At 41.6% G+C, this 22,766-nt stretch overlaps 1 protein-coding gene across 2 annotated transcripts in view; it reads left to right on the top strand.

Moving 5' to 3' along the window:
- cd276 (CD276 molecule) overlaps positions 1 to 22,766 on the top strand; it is an 88,850-nt gene that overhangs the window by 40,980 nt on the left and 25,104 nt on the right. For both annotated transcript variants that reach the window (XM_088992924.1, XM_088992925.1), the window contains exons 7-8: positions 8,377 to 8,514; positions 14,957 to 15,001. In XM_088992924.1, the coding sequence (XP_088849050.1) occupies positions 8,377 to 8,514; positions 14,957 to 15,001 (183 nt within the window). The remainder of the gene's footprint in view (positions 1 to 8,376; positions 8,515 to 14,956; positions 15,002 to 22,766) is intronic.

The following is a 22,766-nucleotide window of genomic DNA, read 5'->3' as shown; positions in this document are numbered from 1 at the left end:
TGAAATAAATAAATAAATAAATAAAAGATTGTAAATGTCATGTCAAAAGTGCAGCTCTAGTATGAGCTCACTGCATGTTAACCAGTGAGCATACGCTTTCCCCTTTGCGCTACAACAAATACAACATTTGCACGCAATAAAAATGCCATGGAAGAAAATGGAGTTGGACAGCTGTACAGCGACAGGACCCAAAACCATGAGCAAATATGTCACACACTATGAAGAAGACGTGATTGTTTCCCAACTGTGACACAAGTGGTGCTTGCCCTCAAATATGAATTAAGAAAACAGGGCAGATTGCTTGTCCTTCCTAATAATATTACGAGACGGAAAATGCAAGACAAAAAATGCCCTTATTTGGAGAGTTGAGAACAGTACCTGCACACCCTTTCACACCAATACCCTGCAAAATTGCAACATCAGAGCACAATAACTAGTTTGTCAGAATTTGCCTTTGAATCAAAATGAAACTCGGCTGGATTAACTTTCATTAATCTTACAGTGGAGAAACAGCAAAGTGATGAAAGAGGAAAGGAAAGGAAAAAATAGAAAAACAAAATTAAGGACCTGCTGTAAATGCCGCCATTCTCGCGGCGCCATCTTAAAGTCAAAAGAACAAAAAAAACTAGATATTAAATAATCAGAGAATAGATAACATCAGTGGCAGCATTTAGAATATTCTACAAAATACTTGTAAGACATCCAATGCTTATCGGCAAAAGAGTGCAAGTGTCATGCAAGTTTTCAACTTTGCTTACATCAAGGCGCACTGTCTCTGTTCCGAATCTTGTGATATTGTTGGTTTTAGTTTAAGCCCATATTTCACTGAGCGCAAAAGATTTCCAAATGTCTGCGTGCATTCCATAGCCTCCATTTTACTCTAAAAAGACGATATTGTCACAAAGTCTTCTTTCTGTCTTTCACAATACTGTCAGCTTAAAAATATGTTGTGAACGATGTTTTAATTAGCGAGTTACACTACACAATTGTAAAACCTCATTATACTAAAAATTGTCAGAAGTGGACTCTCAATTGTTCACCGGACAGCCACAATATTGAAAACGATACCATCAACACGCTACAAACTCTTTCTCAGCATGTGATAATGGGACCCTGAGCCTGTAGGCTTTGACCATTGCTTGAATGAAATTATTCACCTGTGGATCATTAGCGTCTGACTCAGGGGAGATATGACCTTTCCGCACGATCTCATAATTAATAAACCTTTGCTTTGCCGGAATGAAATCATACGTCTGCAAATTATGGCCAAGGGCGTTCATTTACTCAACTGCTGAAGGCATAGCATTACAATGGCAGGTTAAAAATGTGTCATTTGACGTGAAATGAAAAGGCTCTGTTATGTAATATTACCAGTAGTGACTTATTGAAAATAAGCTATGAAGCTCCCAAAGCATAAAGATGGACACTCCAAACATTGGTGCGCAACCTCAACAGAGAGTCGAGTCAATGTTCTTTCCTGTATCATGCTCTACACCACAGATATGTAAAGGTGTGTGAGCTATAGGTTCCATCTAGGTTCCTGGCCCGCAGCAAAAAAAATTGTTTGACTTCTTTGATCTACAACCAAAACGGCAGTATGAAATAAACTAAATGTATGGGACTACAAACTTCATGGAGTGAGTGAAGAAGAGTGACAAGGACCATGCTACCATGAAACAAAAGCCACTGATGATGTAGCTGTGCTTCCCTCTGGTAGTTTTGGCACTATTCCTTAGGGAAATAGAGTAGCTTATTAGCTCAGAATGCACCAAAACTCCCTTTGCGTGGGTCATTCTTAATTATTATTCATTATTCTCGTCGGTACTCTCCATCACTGGCTTGTTTTTCAAATGACACTTTCATTCTTCATTCCGTGCCTTTTCTCAGCTTACAATTGCCCCTCTCGCCGCCAGCAGATGGCTTTTAAAGACCCCCCTGCTAAGCAAAACATAGAGCGCCTTTAGAAACTTTATTCTTGCTAATGCATACCCATTACTCCCCTTTTTATGTGGCTGTCTCATCGTCACACGCTCGTTTTATTTTTGCCACAACACCAGGGTCGTTGAGGGAAGGGCAATAACATCGGACAAAGAGGTTCCTTGCGAAATGGGCGCCCCGCTTCTCATTTTACCTATAAGATGGAAATCTAGCATCTTGCTACAAAGGAAGTGTGATGAAAACCAGTTGCCATCAACTGTTGATGGACAGCACAAATGGATGGATTTGAATGACTGACACAAACAATCACACAACATGCAAAGACCTGGTTCATAGCATCACCATTGCATTAAGCTAAAAGGAAGTAAAACTCTACTAAACTTGAACTAGCCATGGCGCAACATTAAATAATCTACCAACTTCTGCTCAGTCATCCGCATGGCAATCATCTCCATCTGGCATGACACGGAAGCAATCTTAAATGCTTGAACCACACCTGAGTCTTTTCTGATAAAAAATGTCAGTCTACTTTCTTCATGAAAACCTCCATTGGATATGATTGTCCTGTCTTGAAACCCTCTCCCTGTTTCCACCACCTCAAAGTACCCACTCAAAGTTGTTCGCTTGAAATTTTGCAGGCATTGTAACTGATGTAATTGATGTCAACGGTGTGCTCACAAATGTTGGCCCAACTTTAAATGCCACAAGCGTTGAGAGTGTTTGACTTTTTCACTGTGTTTCAAGCTATGGCTCCTCAACTCTTTTAGCTGGGTTGTGAACATAACTCCTGGTCAAGACCCTTGTCCAGAACAGTCCCCTTTCTTTTGTTTAAATAAAGCCAAAATGTTCACGATAACATCCAAGGCAAACCCCCTAATTGACTTTTTCTTATCCCTCGGATGGACTTCAATAAGACTTAGGCTCTTCTTTCAGCCTGAAGGCATCACTCTGTCAAGGGACACTATTCCCCTTTGGTCACAGCTTAAGAGACAAGGTTTCTTCCAGGCAGGTAACGCTGAACTGACACTCGGTAGGAAAACTGCTTTGATCCCCATCGCGATCACTGCACATCCAAGATGACAGCCAGGGGCGTCTTTGGACCGCTTTATTCCACTCAAGGTGGAAGAGAAAACACACAGGCTCCTAAAAAAAGAATGTGTGGCACTCTCATTTACTCAAGCCAAAATAATACCTGGACTGGCCTTTTGTGAGTCCCCGCTAGTGTTTTTGCGAGAATAAAGAGGCCTTATGTCTCACAGGCAATATTAGGGGCTCCATAAGGGAGTAGCATTTTATCATACTGTTGCTTGCCCCTGTTAACCATCTATTTTTAACATAGCTGTCTGATGTGGCCTTTTACAAATACAAAACACCCAAAGGCAATGCAACACCTGTAATCCAGCTGACAAAATAAGATAAACCGCAGTTGCGTTCACCGTAACTCACAACAGCATTATAGGTCGATTGTTGCCTCCAGCTATTTATTTTTTGATTTATTTATTTTAATGGCCACACATTGTTTATTGTATGTAGTAGTATTTTATCAATTTAAAAAGAACAAAAAGAAAAGATAACGCATCACGCCTAGGTAACTGACCACTCCCAGGACTTGAGCACTTTATCCGGACATTGTCTATGTCAATTTTAAGCGGTTCAGTCCAGAGTCAGACAACTTGGGGAAGTGCAGAATTATTGCAGCTATACGTTTTGGTCAGGAGTTGACACTTATTAATTACCTTTTCCCCACCGACACAACTTGTTTGGTCAAGCTTTGACCTTGTGGGGCTGAGTTATTAGTCATCAAATTTCAGTGTCATGACAAAAACTAAAAGCTCAAATTTATCAAGTGTACCACATTCATATTTTCTCGCTATCATACATTTCAGTGACAAGTCTACGTTTACTGTGAATTCAGTGATTGGGGGTGTGAATCTCCGCTTAGGCCTTGCAAAGTGAAGTTTCGACGTTCTAGTGCAGGGGTGTCAAAGTCATTTCTTGCCGCGGGCCACATTGTAGTTATGGTTTCCTCTCGAGGGCCGTTATGAATTTGGGGAACCCATTACTTTACCCATTACTTTAAATCCCTTCAAATGTTACGTATAGAGTACACAGCAAATCAATGAATAACTCGTTTTCAAATCTGAAGTCAAGAATAATGACTTTTATTGTGGTTGACATCCAATAATATGAAATTTTGGCTCAGATTTTAGCAATCATCATGGAATTTAACAAGTTTGATTTGCTTTCGCGGGCCGAAAAAAATGATGTGGCGGGCCGGATTTGGCCCGCGGGCCTTGACTTTGACACCTGTGTTCTAGTGTTTCAGTCCATTTTCTCTGGCTAGTATGGCCATATTATAAAACCCTTTTGCTTGAATTTATGAAAAAATATCAGGTGTTCATAGTTTAGTGTGCCTTGCGACTGCTAACTGCAACCCACGTCTGACTGATCAGGCACTGAAATGGCCACTTGAAACCAATATGACTGACTTCCTGTCTCTACCCGGACATTTTTTGTTAAGACTTGTTTTTTGTGATTTTTACTCTTGTCGTAAATACTGTCTATGTCATTTGGATACTATGATTGCACTCACGGTTCACAATGAAATATGTCTAAAGATCACATTGCACACTCCCAATCTGGCAGCCATTAGGAATATTCAACAATACTACTTTGATTGTTCCTGCCCCCAATTAGCTAGTCTTATAGCTGGCGTCACCTTACACAACCACTTTCTCAATGAATGTAAGTTAAAAATAGATTACCAGTGTCATGTGTAAAACAGAATAGTTTTAATTACTGTGACGTTGCCTCTTGATAAATCACGCTTTACTCTCTGTAGACTGAATTATTCCCAGGAGGATTATGAAAAAAAAACATCAGCACAACGGTTAGCATTAGAGTTTAAGAATAGTGGAATAACCGAATGGAGCCTTCTTAAAATTAGATCCATTGCCAATTAGATAGACTTTTACTCATGATCTTCATCCCTAATGGGATGTTGGTGTGCTAATAGTGTTTGGAACCATGTTAAATAATTGTCCAATAGAGGAGGATTCCGTTGAAAGAGCGTTCGATATTCAGCTGTTGTGCGCCCAGCGTCGAGGTAGTTGAAACAGATTTGTCTAGCCTCTTATTAGAATCCAATGGTGTTTAATAATGAATGTAATGCATTTCCTGGGCTATCATGACCATGATCCACATGCTGGCTTTATCGCTTCTTTCGGATCAACTTGATGTAAACTAGTGCTGCAGGGATTATGTAACAGCAATTCAGGACATCATTTTTGTTTGTTTGTTCTCACAGAAGAAAAATCTGCCCATTTAGAAGCAAAAACCTTTGAGAGCGGTGCATATGCTGAGACTTCATCTCAGTTGGTGTTTTGCCTTACGTTCACTGATGAGCTGTTTTATGGTTTGCTTTCTGTGCAGTCAGTGCCGGTTGTCAGTTGGTGCAATAAGTGTGAATGCTTGTTTGTGTTTATGCACTCTGTGATTGGGAGTAGATCAGGGTGTGCCCAAAACAAAGTCAGATGAGACAGGCTCACCACCCGGGTCAGTAAAACTGCTATGGAAAAGAGATTGGTGGTTTCAGTGCTTTTAGTAGTCTTGCCGGTCAAAAATGTAAAAGTGTCACTTGAAATATTGCTTTTGCATTTAATATATACCTATATTCAGTGATTATCATAATGACTGAAAGTACTGACAGAGAGATGGGACATAAGATTATAGGTAATTAATGCACTCTTACTGCTCCTTTCCTACTCGTTTGCAACATTTTTTTTTTCACGCATATCCAATTTTATGCAGCGCTTCATGAAGCTGTCATGAAATTACCCAGACAGATGGTAAAGATGGAATTAATGTTCTTTCCTTGCCTCAGACATTCAAACTATTTACGTATATACAACTATAAAGGGAAGCTTATTTGGCGCAAGTCCATATAAAAGCTACAGCGGCAGGTAATGTCCAAGGCACTCCATCCATTCCCTAGCACAGGAGGGAATAGAGGCTAGGTAAACAAAGCCATTAGAGACAAATCTATTTCTGAAGAAAACAGAATCACATCATCAAACTCGAGAAGAAGAAAAATATGATCCTGCAGCCCTTTGGGCCCCGGCGTGGCAATGATAGCCGACTGTGGCATTTGTCTTTATCAGTCCGCCTTGAGGGAGGGACAATGTGGCCGGCAAAGTGTGAAAATAAAAGGGAATGAGAAAGACAACAGAATCCGAAGAGCATAAGATCTTCTTCGCTCTTGAGCAAAAGGAAAAAAAAAGACGTCTCGGCCCCTACTTGTGTATGTGTGTGAGCATGTGGCATATACTTTCAGCTTGAATACACAGGTATACACAGTACCTCTGAATACATACCAGTTGCGTTCATACGCATTTCTTTGTAGATGCAATGAGGCTCTCAGGCAGTCATTCTTGAAATAGCAAAGAATGAGGGGATGGGCGGACATTAGGACCCAAGCCTCAAACCTTGCTGACTGACACACCGTTTCATCAAGATGACACCAGTGACCTGAGCACCTTTTGTTCACTTTGCAGTAACAACACAGTGGTCACATATAAATTGTAGTTTATTGAGGGGATGACACCATCTGATGGGTTATATGGTCTAGGGACAGGACAACAATAGCTGTGTCGTGATATTAAAATGGCCACAATACCGTAGCCGTCATGATGTTAAAAGTAGGAAACAGTAAGCGATTGTGAAACATTGCTTACAAAACCAACATTGAATCTGGTCATATGATATATATATATATATATATATATATATATATATATATATATATATATATATATATATATATATATACAGTAAAGTCTCGTTAAATCGATATCGGATATATCGATAGTCCCGGTTATATCGATACTATTTCTATGCACGCACTGAGAAAATTACATGCAAACAGGGTCGGATATATCGATAGTCCCGGTTATATCGATATTTTTTCGGACTCCCTTGACTATCGATATAACGAGACTTTACTGTATATATATATATATATATATATATATATATATATATATATATATATATATATATATATATATATATATATATATTTCTTATTCTCAAAGTAGCGAAGTAGCGAGGGATCACTGTACACCTCCGTCTTCTGACATTTTTTTATGCTTAGAAGATTTTTATCTTTTCACACCCCCCCCCCCCCCCCCCACTCCCGACCCAGTTTCCAATTGCTGCTGTGGACCGCAAATTTCCATCGTGGGACGGTTAAAGTCTTTCTGATTCTGATATTCGTGAATGAGTTAACAATGCTGAAATATTCTACAGGAAATATTACTACCGGTGTATATTCGATGATACGGTCGGTCCTTCTTGTTCAATCATGTTACGCTTTCATTAATTCTAGCGAGAGAGAAACAGGAACAATTGTTTCCTGACGTCAGAAAAAGCATCTCAGACGGAGTCTCATCTCCGTGTCGGATCCCCTCTGTTTGCCCTCCATCTTGGCTTCACTGTATAAAGCCTTGACTAGCTGCCTTGAGATTCCATGCCAAGTCTTTGCAGATGCTTCATCAGTTCCTTTTTCCAAAGCCAGACATTTTTTTTATGTATTATTTTTTTTTTCCTTCCCCCTCTCTGTTATTATCTGGCCAGAGCGGGTATTCTCTGAAGGCGACCTGTTTGTGCTGCCGCCAGGCTCATAGCCATTCACTGGCTCGCCTGTTTTCTTTTCTTCTCCCTCTGTTCAGTCTAAATACTCGGGGGAAATTTGTCTGTCTCTGATATATATATATATTTCTGCTGACCACCCCCCCCTTTGTTTTGCTTCTACTCATCAGTTTGCCGTTTGCTGAAACCCTCTTACTCATTTTTATGTGATTTTACAAGAGAGCTGTGTGGAAAAATCATTAATTAAAAACACAATTTATGTGTTAATATGCATAATTGCGTTTGTGTCCTGATCCCTATTGGAGATAATGCACCAAAAAAATGCCCTTCACCAGAACCTCAACAGCAGAAGGCGATAGTCAGCTCCAGCTTGCTTAATGCTGTGCCAATGTTGTTTGAACAGAAAAAAAAGCTAGCAATCGGCCATCTGGACATGATGGAATGACTCAAAAGGAGTTTTGAAGAGACTCTTAGCATCATCCATTCTCACAAAGACCAAAAGCTTGACTCATGCTTCTGTTGTCTTTGGGAATTCTGCTTTGGATGGTAAAACTGGAAAATGATCATTACCACTAATCATTAATGTCATTTGAACCAGATTCTAAACTCTCATATTTTGGTAAAATTTTGACATGTGACTTCATTAAAAAATGACCGTTACATGATCAACATTTTGGGGTCCGATCGCTTATCAATGAGGTTTTTAAAAAAAATGCAGATCCAATCACACAACAATGAGCATTCTGTCAATCAAAATAACTTATTTACCTCCCCATTTCTCCGCTGTAGGACAGAGCATCTCCTTCCCCCCTGTGGCATTGTGGGTGACCATCGGCCTCGCCGTGTGCCTGCTGGTCCTGCTTGTGGCGCTGGCCGCCGTCTGCCGCAGGAAGATCAAGGAGAGCTGCGAGGAGGCCAGGAGAGAAGGTAAGAAGGTCATTCGACACCGCTGGGCATTCTTCCATTCTCATGAATGATGGCCCAACACTGACCCGATGCCAATGTTTCATCCTCGTAGGTTGAATAAAATGGATATATTTTCATTTTTGTGGGGATGGGTCGGGATGCAAATATGGATTACTCTTTACTGACAAGAAGTGATTAAGTACCGTTACTGAATAACATTATTCAAATAAAAAGTCAAAGTCCATAGCTGAATAAATAAATGAATAAATGCACGTATGTACAAATAAATAAATAAATAAATACATTGCTAAATTAATAAATACAGACGCTCACCTACTTACGAACATTCAAGTTGCGAACAACGGTACATAGGTACATATTTTTAGTAAAATATGTAGTATTCTCTCCAGTTGTACATGTACGTATCTGTATAGAGCATATTATTAATTAAATGTTTATTTTTCAGTACAAACCAATACAGGTTACTTATACAAGCCTTAGACATATGTATATAAACCTTAAACATACTTATGTAAGCCTTAAACATACATTCCATAAAAAATATAGCACTGAATCAACTTACGAACAAATTCACCTTACGAACGACCGTTCGGAACGTATCTCGTTTATACGTTGTGGAGCGTCTGTACATGAATAAATACATAAATACAAACAGATATGAATACATAAATAAATACATTGCTAAATAAATACATTCATAATGCATAAATAAATACACAAATAAATAAATCAATAAATAAATGGAACATACTTTTCTCAACTGTGATTCTTGTTAACCGCCATTTTCAAGGTGGCAGCGCATTTTTTCCCCATCAAACCAATTCATTTTCATCACCTCTTCTTCTCCTTAAGGTTTTAGCGGAGGTAGAACCTTTTTGACATATAAGCTAAAATAACATGTGGCCTAATTCATAATCATCAAACTTATCATTTGAAAAATGTGGATCTATTTCTCTATGTAGGTAGTGATTTTCCATTGGACTGCATATTGACTTGAGATGAATATTTAATGCGTTGGTAGAATCACCCTGAGTGTTCTGAATACCTGTTTCTGTTATTGGACTGAGCATAATAATGCTGCCCTGATATATTTCAGTTTTCCGTGGGTGATTTCATGCCCCCCCCCACCCTCCCCATCTTGCTTTTTTTTAGATGAAAAACTACGTGAAATCAGCTTTCTACTCCATGTTGCCTCAGTTTGTGTTGGACCAACAATAAATGGCATGCCGAAGCAATCGAGTCTACTATTATAATGCAATTCTTCTTTTATGCATTAATTAGGAACAACACTGGAAAAAAGGCTCTAAAGAATGGAGGAAAAAAAGTAAAAGGCCACTGCACAATTGGATCTTTTCCATGCTGACTGCAATAGCCCAACCCGCTTGGTCCGGTTGTGATACACACTGTGAAGGCCCGCATGCATTATGACAGGAAAGACAGCGAAGATAAATTACTTCCACTTTTTTTTTCCTTTCACTGACCCCTTGCACGCGCGCTACCAACACGTGGTGAGCAACGAGTCAACTGCAATCCGGCTCGGCCCGGGAACGGCATTTAAAGATAAGACAAGCACAATTAGGCCGATGCGTTCACAAGGTACACGCGATCGCTTTTATAATCCTCCCTCCTCGCATCCGTTTTCACACCGTGTCATTCAATCAAAGCCTGTATCGTATGTGAATAAGTCGGCGGGGCCCTGCACTTCAAACACCAAAGTGCAGCTGGAAGGGAACAGTGTATACGCCTTTACATTTCAATCAGGTAGCTAACCAGATAATCAATCCTGCTTTCAGTGCGTCCAGCTCCTTCCCGCCCGACAAAATAGAGGCCACACAACCCCGAGAGCCCTTTGCTTGCGTGAGGCAGTGCATGATATATTTCTCTCTTTCCATTTCATTTGATTCTATACGTTCGATGGAGCTATTTACTCTCTCCCTACTAAGTCTGTGTCAAGTTCATATATATTTTTAAACCTGCGGGCCCTGTTGCAGACACCGGCTGACCTTTATTTAAATGTCTCCTCTACTCTGGGTGGATTTCATGACAGCAGAGCTGGTGGCTTTGCACCATTTGTATCCACACTACCACTTTTAGTTGTGATCCCAAGACGTTCCGTCATGGTAATTTCTGGAAGCAAGCGATATTCTCTTGCCATCTTGTATATATTAAAAAACATAGAAATAAATAAACAAATACATAAATGAATACACACATAAATAAATAAATACATACATACATACATACATACATACATACATACATACATACATACATACATACATACATACGTACGTACATACGCACACACGCACACACACACCTATCCATACACATATACACACAGACATACATACATACATACATACACTTAAGTGGTTGTTTTCGAACACACGAGTACGCAATCTGCCAAAAGCTTTGGAGGCTTGATGGATGCGGGCCTGGACGTCATCATCAATTAGACAGGAGGGTGTTAGAATGCTGCCGAGGTAGCTGAATTGTTGGACAACCTTGAGGGGTGTGCCACTGAGGGTGAACGCTGGGGTTGGAGAACTCTCTTTTGCCATGACCTCCGTTTTGGTTACATTGATCACGAGACCGAGTGATCGGTAGACGGAGGACATGGTATCAAGGGCATTTTGCATGGCAGCTGGGCTGTGGGCCAGCAGAGCACAATCATCTGCATACTGTAGCTCGTGGATGCCGCTGATCAGGGTCTTGGTCTTGGCCTGTAGGCGTCTGATGTTAAACAGGTTACCATCCAGGCGGAATTGGATTTCTACGCCGCCACCTTCCTGGATGGACTTATGGAAGAGGAGCGTAGCTGCCATCAGGAACAGGTTGAATATAGCAGGGGCCAGTACACAGCCCTGCTTCACCCCGACTTCCACAGGGAACGGGGAAGATTGCTGGCCACCAACAAGTACAGTTGCTTGCATGCCGCTGTGGAACTGTTTTAGGATGCCGAGAAATTTGGAGGGGATGCCAAATTTCTGCAGTATGGTCCAGAGAATGTCACGGTTAACTGTGTCAAATGCCTTTGTAAGGTCAATGAAGGTGATATAGAGGTCCTTGTTTTGTTCCTTGCATTTCTCCTGAACTTGGCGCGCAGCGAAGATCATGTCCAGAGTGCTTCGATCCTTCCTGAAGCCGCATTGTGTCTCTGGGAGGATGTCTTCGGTAATGTGCGATGTAAGACGGAACAGCATTACTTTTGCAAGAATCTTGCCAGCAACAGAAAGTAGGGAGATGCCACGGCTGTTGCCGCAGACTGACTTGTCCCCCTTCCTTTTGTAAATGGTGACGATGTTGCTGTCTTTCCATTCCTGAGGAAGTGTCCCGTTTTGCCAGATGTTGCAGATGAGGTGGTAAAGCTTCCGTGTCAGGAAGTAACCGCCGCTCTTGAAGACCTCAGCTGGAAGTCCATCAGGGCCAGGGCTTTTGTTGTTTTTAAGGCTCCGGATTGCAGAGAGGACCTCTGTGAACTGAGGAGGTTCATCAAGGGAGGGAACTGATGGAAGCTCTGGGAGGGAGTCAAGGACAGATGTGTCTGAAGGGTTTACTTGGTTGAGCAGGGAGTCAAAGTGCTCTGCCCAGCGCTCAAGTATTAGCTGTTTGTCCTTCAGTAGTACAGAACCGTCTGCAGATTTAACTGGGACAATGTGTTGTCTTCGTGGGCCGTGCAGGGATTTTACAGCATCATAGAAGGCGTGTGTGTTGTTGTTGTCTGCATGCCTCTGGATTTCTTGGGCCTTGCTGAGCCACCACTTGTTCTCCATCATCCTCAGCTGTTTCTGTGTTTCACCACGGATGGCCTTGTAGTGAGAGAGGAGAAGTGGAGAATGAGGGTTGGAGAGAAGTGTGGTATGGGCTTTGCGCTTGGCTTCCAGAAGCTCCTGTATGGCAGCTGAGCTGTTATCGAACCAGTCTTGATGACGTTTCTGAGTGAAGCCGATGGTCTCAGAGGCAGCTTGATGAATTGTTGTCCTCAATTTTTTCCACCTGCTTTCAACATCAAGGTCACCGTTACTGGTGTCGTTGTCCAGGCTGGCAAGTCCCTCTGCCAGCTTGTGGCGGTAGCTGGCTGCACATTCTGGGGACTCCAGGGCCCTGGTGTTAAGACGCCTTTGGGGTTGCTGTTTCTTATGAGGAGGTCGAATTCTCAGCTTGAGCCTGGACTTGATCAGTCGATGATCAGTCCAGCATTCAGCCCCACGCATGGCCCGCGTGATGCAGACATCATTTTGGTCCCGTTGCCTTGTGATGATGTAGTCCAGTAAGTGCCAATGTTTGGACCTGGGGTGCATCCATGATGTGATGTATTTCTTTTTCAGTTGAAAGATGGTGTTAGTTACAATCAACTGATGCTCAGAGCACAGAGTGAGGAGTCGGAGGCCATTGCTGTTTATTTTCCCCGTCCCGTGCCTTCCGATTACTTGTTTCCAGAGCCTGGCATCAGTACCTACTCGGGCATTGAAGTCACCCATCAGAACAAGTTTATCAGAGGCAGGGATTTTGGATATGGTAGCATCCAGGGACTCGTAGAAGGCATCTTTGGTGTTATCGTCAGCATCCAAGGTGGGAGCATAGGCGCTGATTAAAGTTGCGAAGCGACCTTTTACCAGGGGAATACGCCAGGTCATAAGCCGTTCACTGATGCCTTGGGGGGACTCAGGGATGTTACTGAGTAAGCTGCTTTTCACAGCAAAGCCAACTCCATGGAGTCTTCGCTCATTCTCTGGGAGACCCTTCCAGAAGAAGGTGTAACCTTCACCAACTTCTGTGAGTGAATCCTCGCCTGAGAACCGAGTCTCACTGAGTGCGCCAATATCGATGTTGTACCTTCTCAGCTCATGTGCGATGAGGGCAGTTCGTCTCCGAGGTCTCTCCATCCCGTCTCGAGCATCGAGGAGGGTGCGAACATTCCAGGAAGCCAGGTTCATAGTCATGGGTTTGATTATATTTCGTTTTCGACCGCAGAGGGGGGATGCCTTGGTGGCTGCGGTGGGCCACCCAGGTGTGGTGGAACAAGCAATGTTTAGGTCACCTTTTCTAGACCCTTCCCCTATAAGGGGTGAGCAGTGCGGACCCTGAATAGGGCTGCTCAGACGCACAGGATGCTGCCGAAGGATAATGTTGCTCCATCCCATCTTCGCAACGACCATCAATCCTGTACCGCCGCTGTGTAGGATTCAAGCTAGAAGCTTCCAGTCACATCCATGACCTGCCCCCGTCACTTTATCCTATCGCCAGTGGACTTATATGGTGGAAGCTGAAACCTGCGCTACTAGTGGATTTAGTGTGAGGGACGGGGCGCGCAATTCCTTCCCCCACATACTTGGCCGCACCCACTGTATTCCAGTGGCAAGAGTGAAGACTCGAGACGACCTTCAGGTGAGTGCGGTTGCAAGGGGCTGCCGGTGGTCCGATCTGTTGGACTCCGCCTACGCCTACCCCCGGGTGCGGATTTGGGATCACTCTTTGTCTGGCCTCTACCCTCCGACCTGTTCGGCTTGGGTGACCCTGCCAGGAGTACAAGATTCCAGCCGACATAGCTCTCGGGGTCACGGAGACGCGCAAAGTGCCTCACCACGATAAGGTGGTGATCCCAGTCGAGGCATACATACATACATACATACATACATACATACATACATACATACATACACGCATACATACACGCATACATACACGCATACATATACGCATACATACACGCATACATATACGCATACATACATACATACATACATACATACATACATACATACATACATACATACATACATACATACATACATACATACATACATAAAATAAATAAAAGTACCTAACACAAATAAGTTACAGATAATTAAATAAAGGAGTACAAATAAATTAAAGCAATAAATAAAATATGTATATACATAAATAAATACATAAATTACAGATAAATTAATAAAGGAATAAAAATAAATGTAAAAAAATTAGTATATGTAAAAAAAACTTGAATTACAAATAAATGAACAAATAAAGGAATACAAAATAAATAATAATAATAATAAAATATGTATACAAATAAATAAATAAATAAATAAATGTAAAAAATACATTTTCTATAATTCTAAATAAATACAATATATACGGTATATCATCATATATTGTATTAAAATATGTAATTGTGTATTTGTTTATTTATTTAATTATTTATAACCAGCAGCTAAATGTGTTTACCCTATTGGTGAGAAGAATTGACACTCTATTTTGCGGCTGTTTAACGCATATATCTGTGTGTGTTTTTGGTATGCCGCGACATGGCACAATCGCGCTGAGCTTCATGGTCATCCAGGTGCTCTCATCACAACTTGTCCTTTGAGCTTGCCGCAGGCGGCTGATGAAATGATGTGCATTGTGTCTGTCACTTTCCACTCATAGCAGCGCCTCGGTTTTTTTTTTTTCATTACAGCTGAGGAGGCCAAGGAACTAGAAGAAGACGAAGAGTCAAAGACAGGTCAGCCAATGCACACTGCGTTCATGCACTGACACTCATCGTCCTGACAGAAAGATTCTGTATGTTTAGAATGGGGAGGGGGTGTGGGGGGACAAATAGTGGGCAGGAATTAATGTTTTGCTCAGGTTATTGGCTTGCCATAGGTCACAAAACTGTGCACAAAAAGAATGCAGATACACACACACACACGCACGCACGCACGCACGCACACACACACACACACACACACACACACACACACACACACACACACACACACACACACACTCATCTAAGTGAACATTGTAAATAATGTGAAGATATGGCTGTTATATATACCAAAATGGTTACTCGCCCACCCAAAAAAAAGCTCAAATATCCAATAATTGCAAACTTTGCATCGAACAATTTGCCCGTGACGAAAACCACATTGACGTCAATATGCAATCTTGCAAATCGATGCAATGGTCAACGTTGCTTGTCGAACACAACCAAGAAGATAAATTAGCTAATATCGAAATTGGACACTGAAGCAAAAAAATGAGGGAGCGAGCGGCCAGGTGTAAGGGCGACCTAACAAAAGCACTTAGTGAATGTTAACTTTATTTACTCAAGTGCCAGTGAATGCTGATGAAGCATGAATGCACATAAAAAATGAGAACTGCTTCAGGCACCAAATCCAGCAGCCTGTTGGCATCATTCTTCCTCCAGTGCGTGTGTGTGTGTTTTTGTGTGTATGCGTATGTTGAATAGAGACAGATGCACTCATTTAGAAACGCCAACAAGCTGTTTTACATTACCTGTTCCCCAAAAGCGACACCGAAAAAAAGTCATTACGTTCAAGTCGCACCAAATGAACGGCGGTTAGAGCTGGTGTGTATCTCAAGCTTGTTGTTCGAGCCGCACTTGTAGATATTTTGGGCAATAAAGAGTAAAATAAACCTGACGTCAATACTCCACAGTAACAGGAAGAGAACATCCCAGGAGGTGCTTTAAAGTTTTGCCGCTTGATCAATTTCATACGTTTATCAAAATGGCCAATGAAAGAAAACAACTAGACGTTATGTAATGTCAGCAGGGAAATTAAGAGACTTTTTTTTAAGAGTTGATAGCAAGGTCGACACTTTTAGCTCAGTCTTTGCAGTTGGTAAGAAAATCAATCAATTCCAGATTTTTGCTTGGTTTTGTGTCCACAAAACAAACCCATCATCCAACACTTATCTTGTTCAGGGTTGTAGTATATATTGTATGTACTCGTGCCCATTTTTAAGAACAAAGGAGATGTGCAGAGTGGTACTAACTACAGAGGAATAAAGTTGATGAGCCATACAATGAAACTCTGGGAAAGAGTAGTTGAAGCAAGACTAAGAGCAGAAGTGAACATTTGTGAGCAGCAGTATGGCTTCATGCCAAAAAAAGAGTACGACAGATGCAGTGTTTGCTTTAAGAATGCTGATAGAGAAGTACAGGGTAGCAGAGCTGAAGATGTTGAGGTTTTCTTTGGGAGTGACCAGGTTGGACAGGACCAGGAATGAGTACATTAGAGGGACAACCTATATTAGAGGCTTTGGTTTGGACATGTCCAGAGGAGAGAGAGTGACTATATCGGGAGAAGGATGTTGAGCCTTGAACTGCCAGGCAGGAGACCGAGAGGAAGACCGAAGAGGAGGTTTATGGATGTGGTTAAAGAAGACATGAAGGTAGCTGGTGTGAGAGAAGAGGATGCACAAAACTGGGATAGATGGAGGACATTGATTCGCTGTAGCGACCCCTGAGGGGAAAAGCCGAAAGGAAAAGAAGAAGAGTTCACATTAAAAAATATTTCTGTTATTATTGAGAGGCTGAAATGCGATGGTTTGGAGTTGATCAATTGCATGAAAGGATCACTCATTCATCAGAATAAGTACTTATTTTGATAATTGATTATTTTTCGATTAATTATTAACTACCAATGTCAAGACCATAAACAACCTAGCACAGAAGCAAACTCAAGATTATTCAGTAAATCTTGACTTCATCTTGGTTTTACTCACTGGTGCTTTCTACTATCTTTGTCACTGCTTTATTTCCTGTATATGATAGCTGTCCATGTAAGCGCTTTGTTAGAGCTGCAGCTGTTCGTCTGTGTAAGCTCTCAGTCAGACAGGAGTGGTACATCGTTGAAAAGGTTTCTTTACATATATATGTATATATATACTTACAACAGACTTCTTAGATCGTTACGAAATAGGCTTAATCATGGTGATGAGGTGATACCAGGGCGAATGGGGCAATCAGGCCAGTCGTAGACCATAATCAGTCAGGACAATGCTCCTCCCAAGCTTAGAGCAGGGACCTATCAAAGCAGAGGTCTGGCACCGCCACCTTTGGACATTAGGGATATATAAAGGGCCAGAGCTACCCGCAAAATTTTAGTTCGATGAATAAGCCTCTTGGATGAGAAGCGAAACATCCGACACCTTCAAAGAAGTACAGATTACGGCTGAAGAAATATTTTCATTGAAATCTTCAGATGTTGTTAAATCGATTGCTGTGTAAATCAATATGTATTGTATAAATGGTCACCATCATCCTTAGTTATTTTCCCCTCAATTGTTAATCTCATTGCAATCCTTCATTGGACTCCTTCTTTCATCTGATTACATTTTCTAGCCCTCCCCCGCCATCCCTAAAGTTAAAACAATGTGATTTTAATACGGCACAAGGTGATGGCAGTGGGGCGCGATGACTTTTTCTATTCTTTATTGCCTCCCTCATAAATGCTTCAGAGTTCTGTGCATCCAAGAATGAGGTCGGCTGTCCCGTAACTAGCTGGGCTGAATATTTCAACGAAAACAGTGTAGGGGACTGATCATGCATGCTAGGGCAAAAATAAGCAAGCAGATCACCGTGCCAACTCGCCCGCGATCCCTCTCGCCATCGTGTGGATCGTGGTTCGATCCAGGTAGATGTCTCGGGGGCGGCATCACTGGTGAAGGTGAGCTTTAATGGCTCTTGCCTTCTGAGACGACTCGTGTAAGCACTCCGGGACGGTCGGCTTTTGTGTTGCCATCTGGCTCCAGTTGTGCTGACAAAGGCCGGGTCCCTGCCCAAGACAAAGACGGCCAAAACAAGCTCGGCTTTTAATGATGACGATGGGGAGTTCACGTGTGTTATCTTAATGAGCTGTCCAAAGGAGAGCACGCCTTCCCTTTCAAAGGCGGCCTGACTGGAACAATAAGTAGTGATAACGAGGAACAGGGACTCATTCATTCACGCCGGGGTGAGGTATTCCTTTGTTGGCTTTATAGCTACGGCAAATAATGTTAAATGGCACTCAAATTGTGGATTCAGTGCAAATGTATTCCCCTTTTCCCAATCTGTGGTACCAACATGGCTGACTCTCCATGTAGGATAGATTTGCCATTTGCTGTCTCAAAATAAAAAAAATACTTTGGTTTAAATACTCTTTGAATGGAGGCTTAGCTATTTGTGTGCCGATGAGTATTTATAACCAAGAAATGAATGTTCCATTTGAAATTAAGTAATTCACTGCCATCCCCAAATTTATTCGGGAATTGAAAATATGATGTGTAAGCGCCATTTGTTTGAGTTTTGCTTTTTCCGGCGGGGGTGGGTGCCGATAATACGCTGGTAAGACCTCTGGCAATTTTTTTCCCTTCCCTTTCCAGCATTTCCTTTTTTCCATGTTAGCGCTTTGTTACAGCTTCAGCTGTTGTTCAAGCGTTATATCAACCAATATGTATCAGTATTCGAATCATCTTTATTGCTAAGTATGTAGAACACACAAGGAATGTATTCCCGGAAGAAGACGCTGCACTAGTATCATCATCAAAAAATTGCAGAGTGGCACTATACAGCTCCATTTGGGCTACTGTTCAAAGAGTTCAAAGAGTTAATGACTTGGGGAAAGAAGCTTTTTAAATGTCTGTTGGATTTGGTGCGCCTGGATAGGTAGCGCCTGCCTGAGGGGTGTAGCTGGAAAAGGTGGTGGGCAGGGTGCGGAGGGTCCAGTAGGATTTTCCGTGCCCTAGTTTGGATTCTTGCAGTGTGCAAGTCCTCGATAGTGGGTAGGGCGGTGCCAATGATTTTTTCCGCCGTCCTAACTGTCCGTTGAAGTCGGATTTTGTGGCGTTTCCATTTTTGTGGCGGCCCCCGAACCGAACGGTGATGGTATGTATTGCATTGTATTTTGGACAACCACCCTCATTTCAAACTCATATAACTCCAGACCCATATAATTTAGCAATTAACTCTTTTTTTCTGATGAAAGAAGAGAGTTTAAGGTTTCTTACGCTGCATTGAATGTGTACGTAATCCGAAAACTCAATATTCTGTGGGTTCCACAATTTGAGTGACAATGACAAAAGCTCTTTAACTGGAATGGACATAGTTTTGCACATCGTGTAGCATGAGTTAAATAAAAACATATACAGTAAAGTCTCGTTATATCGATATTCAAGGGAGTCCGAAAAAATATCGATATAACCGGGACTATCGATATATCCGACCCTGTTTGCATGTAATTTTCTCCGTGCGTGCATAGAAATAGTATCGATATAACCGGGACTATCGATATATCCGATATCGATATAACGAGACTTTACTGTATATATATATATATATATATATATATATATATATATATATATATATATATATATATATATATATATATATATATATATATATATATATATAAGCCAAACTGGGGGTGAAACATTTCAGAAAGTCCACATTTCTCCTCATGCAACAGTTTTGTCGTCATTTGTTTTAGAGTATTTTGTGTAATTGGGTTTAGCATGGAAATGATCTTTAACTCAACTGTATTTATAGAGTACTTTCAAACAGACAAGCTGCATACATAGTGCTGTACACGGACAACTTTCACCCATACTTTACACCCCCCACTACCCCTTACCTCCTCCGAAAAAAAAGTCTACGCGAGGCATGCTGCCTGCTCCCTCATTCCAACAGCAAGCTATCTCAGAATCCACCCAGCAGGTTCGAAGGCTGCAAACGTGGCATCCACACTTTGATAGTTATTTATTTATTTTAACAGTAAGGAGCCGCAGCCTGACCCGCATCACAGACGGGCTTTCGCCTTGGCACGGGGTGCCAGATTATTCATTCTGCACTGCTGCACTAAACTCCCCTAACACCTAGTCAGCAAAACAGGCGTCGTCAGTGTCGCTTGACAGACCTTTTTGGTACCTTGCCAGGATGACTCTCAATTTGTCTGAATCCAAGCTAGGAAATGCCATGCTCAATTGGGGAGACAAAGCCATGACATCACGGCTACACCTTCTGCAAGCTCGTATGGTTACGCACCGTCAATGTCATGGCGAAACATGTCATCTGGAAACATAGTTTGCTACTATCGGAATTATACAAAACCCCGGATGCATGAACTGTTATGGTATTTTTAAGACTTTCCTATTCTGCTTTTTTTTTTCCTGACACCATTTTTTTTAAACCAAAGTAGGTCTGACAGACAACTTTACAGCTAATTTCACTTACATCAATACCTTGGCTTACGAACTTAATTGGTTCTCAGACAGAGTGTGTAAGGTGAAAAGTGTGGATCCCAGAATTTATTTTCCCCTCGGAAACCATTAAAATGAGAATAATCCGTTCCCAGATCTCCATAAAACATGCTTTTCTACTTTCTATTTTTTTCTAAGCCATAGAACTCCACAAAATATACCTTATTTTATGTATAATAAATGTGCAATGGTATTATAATTAAAGAAATAAACTTTACTGTACAATAATGTCGTTTTATTTACCTTTGTGATGATCATTGATGGCTTGATGGAATGGAGTGGCCGGTTTCATCAGCATTAAACACTTGATGAGGAACTTCTTCTTTCACCATCTTGAGGAATGATTCCTTGTAGGTGCTTTCTCTGTGATAATTGTATCTAGTTCCTCAATTGTATTCTGTTTAGCTGGGTTGCAGTCTACACTCTGCCTTTGAACTATCAAATTTGAAACTCTCTCACTGTCGTCTGCCTGTCTCTTTAATGTTTAACCCCCCCCCCCCTCACTGCTGCGTTCTTGACCAATCACGTGGCTTTAACCGAAGACTGGGACGGGGAACAGAGGACAAAAACAGTCGGCTGCCATTTTGTTGTTAGAAGAACGGGCTCGTTCACATCACTCTGAAGCAGCTCCGTGTACTAAGAAAGTTCGTATGCCAAGGTAAAGTTTGTATGCCAAGGTAAAACTTTCATAAATGTAACGTTCATGTACCGAAAAGTTCGTGAGCCAAGGGTTGGGTAAACCAAGGTATCACTGTATCTTCATCTGCATTTAAGCACATGAATGCCATCCGATTTCCATTTGCGCAGTTGAGTGTTTTGGACTCTGACAGCAGAAAAAGCTCCCTGACAGTGTGAATGTGAGTATGAATCATTGCCCATCTAAAAATCGGAATCAGAATCAGAAAACCTTTAATAGTCTCAAATGGGGAAATGTGTGGCTTGTGATTGCCTGGCGACCAGTCCAAAGTAGATTTGCATTTGGCCTGAAGTTAGTTGGAGTCGTCTCCCGTTTACCTTCAACCCTGAACAGAATATGCGGTCTTCAGGATGGATGGATCGTATTGAACTGTGCGTGCTCGCTGAGACAAAGTACACTCAACAACGGCGTGAGTTGAGATTCCAAAACTCCAAACGCTCGTGCTGTGTTAAATACCCCAAGCACCGCAAAGCCTCACTTTGAAGCAATTAACAGCACTACACTAAAATCCCTTCAAATCTCTAAGTAAGCCAAGTATTGACTTGATTTAACGCATCTAAATGACGCCACCCTAATTTATGTTCACTGCCAGATCTGCACCGAGCGGGTCATCCAAAAACTTTTCTGATGATTGTTGTCAGTACTTTTCAGGGAAAGTGCTCATTTAGAACTGGCAGATTATAAGTGTACAAGCTTGTAAGTATGAGGGCATCTTTTTGTTAGCATTGTTAAATAGCACGCTTCTATTTTTGTCCACGCCTAAATGAGCCTGGAGGCTCGTTGTCTATGTGTTGCAGACAGACTGAAACAAGGGCGGCCGTATCAGTCAAAGTCACCTCTGTTCTTTTTATATCCCCATCCCTCCGTCCCGTCTATCGAGTTATTCGCCAGCACGTATGGCAATAAAGATAGAACACCTTAATGTGCGAGGAACGGAGTGTTCACCTTATGCTTCCACTGGGGAAGCGCGGTGTTATGCTCGCAGCGAATTACTGCCACGCTTTCAATATTCTTTCGGGAGCGTTAGCTGTATGTTCCTTGGCATCTGTAATTGCCTTGGGGACTTGGATATACAATGCGTGCATCATTTTCAATATAGATAGACAATTGTTTTTTTGTTTTTTTTTGGGGGGGGTTCTAATTGTCCTGAGCTGTATTCTATAATTATATTCAACTCCAGTCGAAGTTGTTAAGGAAGCGCCACTCAACAAATCAATATCAACAACTCAATTTCATCTGTTATTCTCCTGATACAACACAAAGATCAACCTGGGCAATATAATGAATTCTTATTACAAAGATGTCTGTAAAAAAAATCATCTAACTTTTGAAACGATAACGATATTCAGCGTGAAAGGCAACTCTCGCCGTTATTCATTCCGCGGTAATACGAATGCAATACAAATAATTGGTTGACTTCCATTCATTCATTAATTCATTTGTGTAAAATATTGTCCTCGTGTGGGTTGCAGAACCGCTGGAACTTATTCCAGGTTGATGGCATACAAAAGATGAAGTCGATGAAAATGTTTCTTCAGCCATC

Source organism: Hippocampus bargibanti, linkage group LG03 (genome assembly GCF_051943395.1).
Source record: "Hippocampus bargibanti isolate YZ-2025 linkage group LG03, ASM5194339v1, whole genome shotgun sequence".
Lineage (NCBI taxonomy): Eukaryota > Metazoa > Chordata > Actinopteri > Syngnathiformes > Syngnathidae > Hippocampus > Hippocampus bargibanti.
Note: the sequence above shows the minus strand (reverse complement) of the source record. Positions and strands in the feature narration are given on the sequence as shown.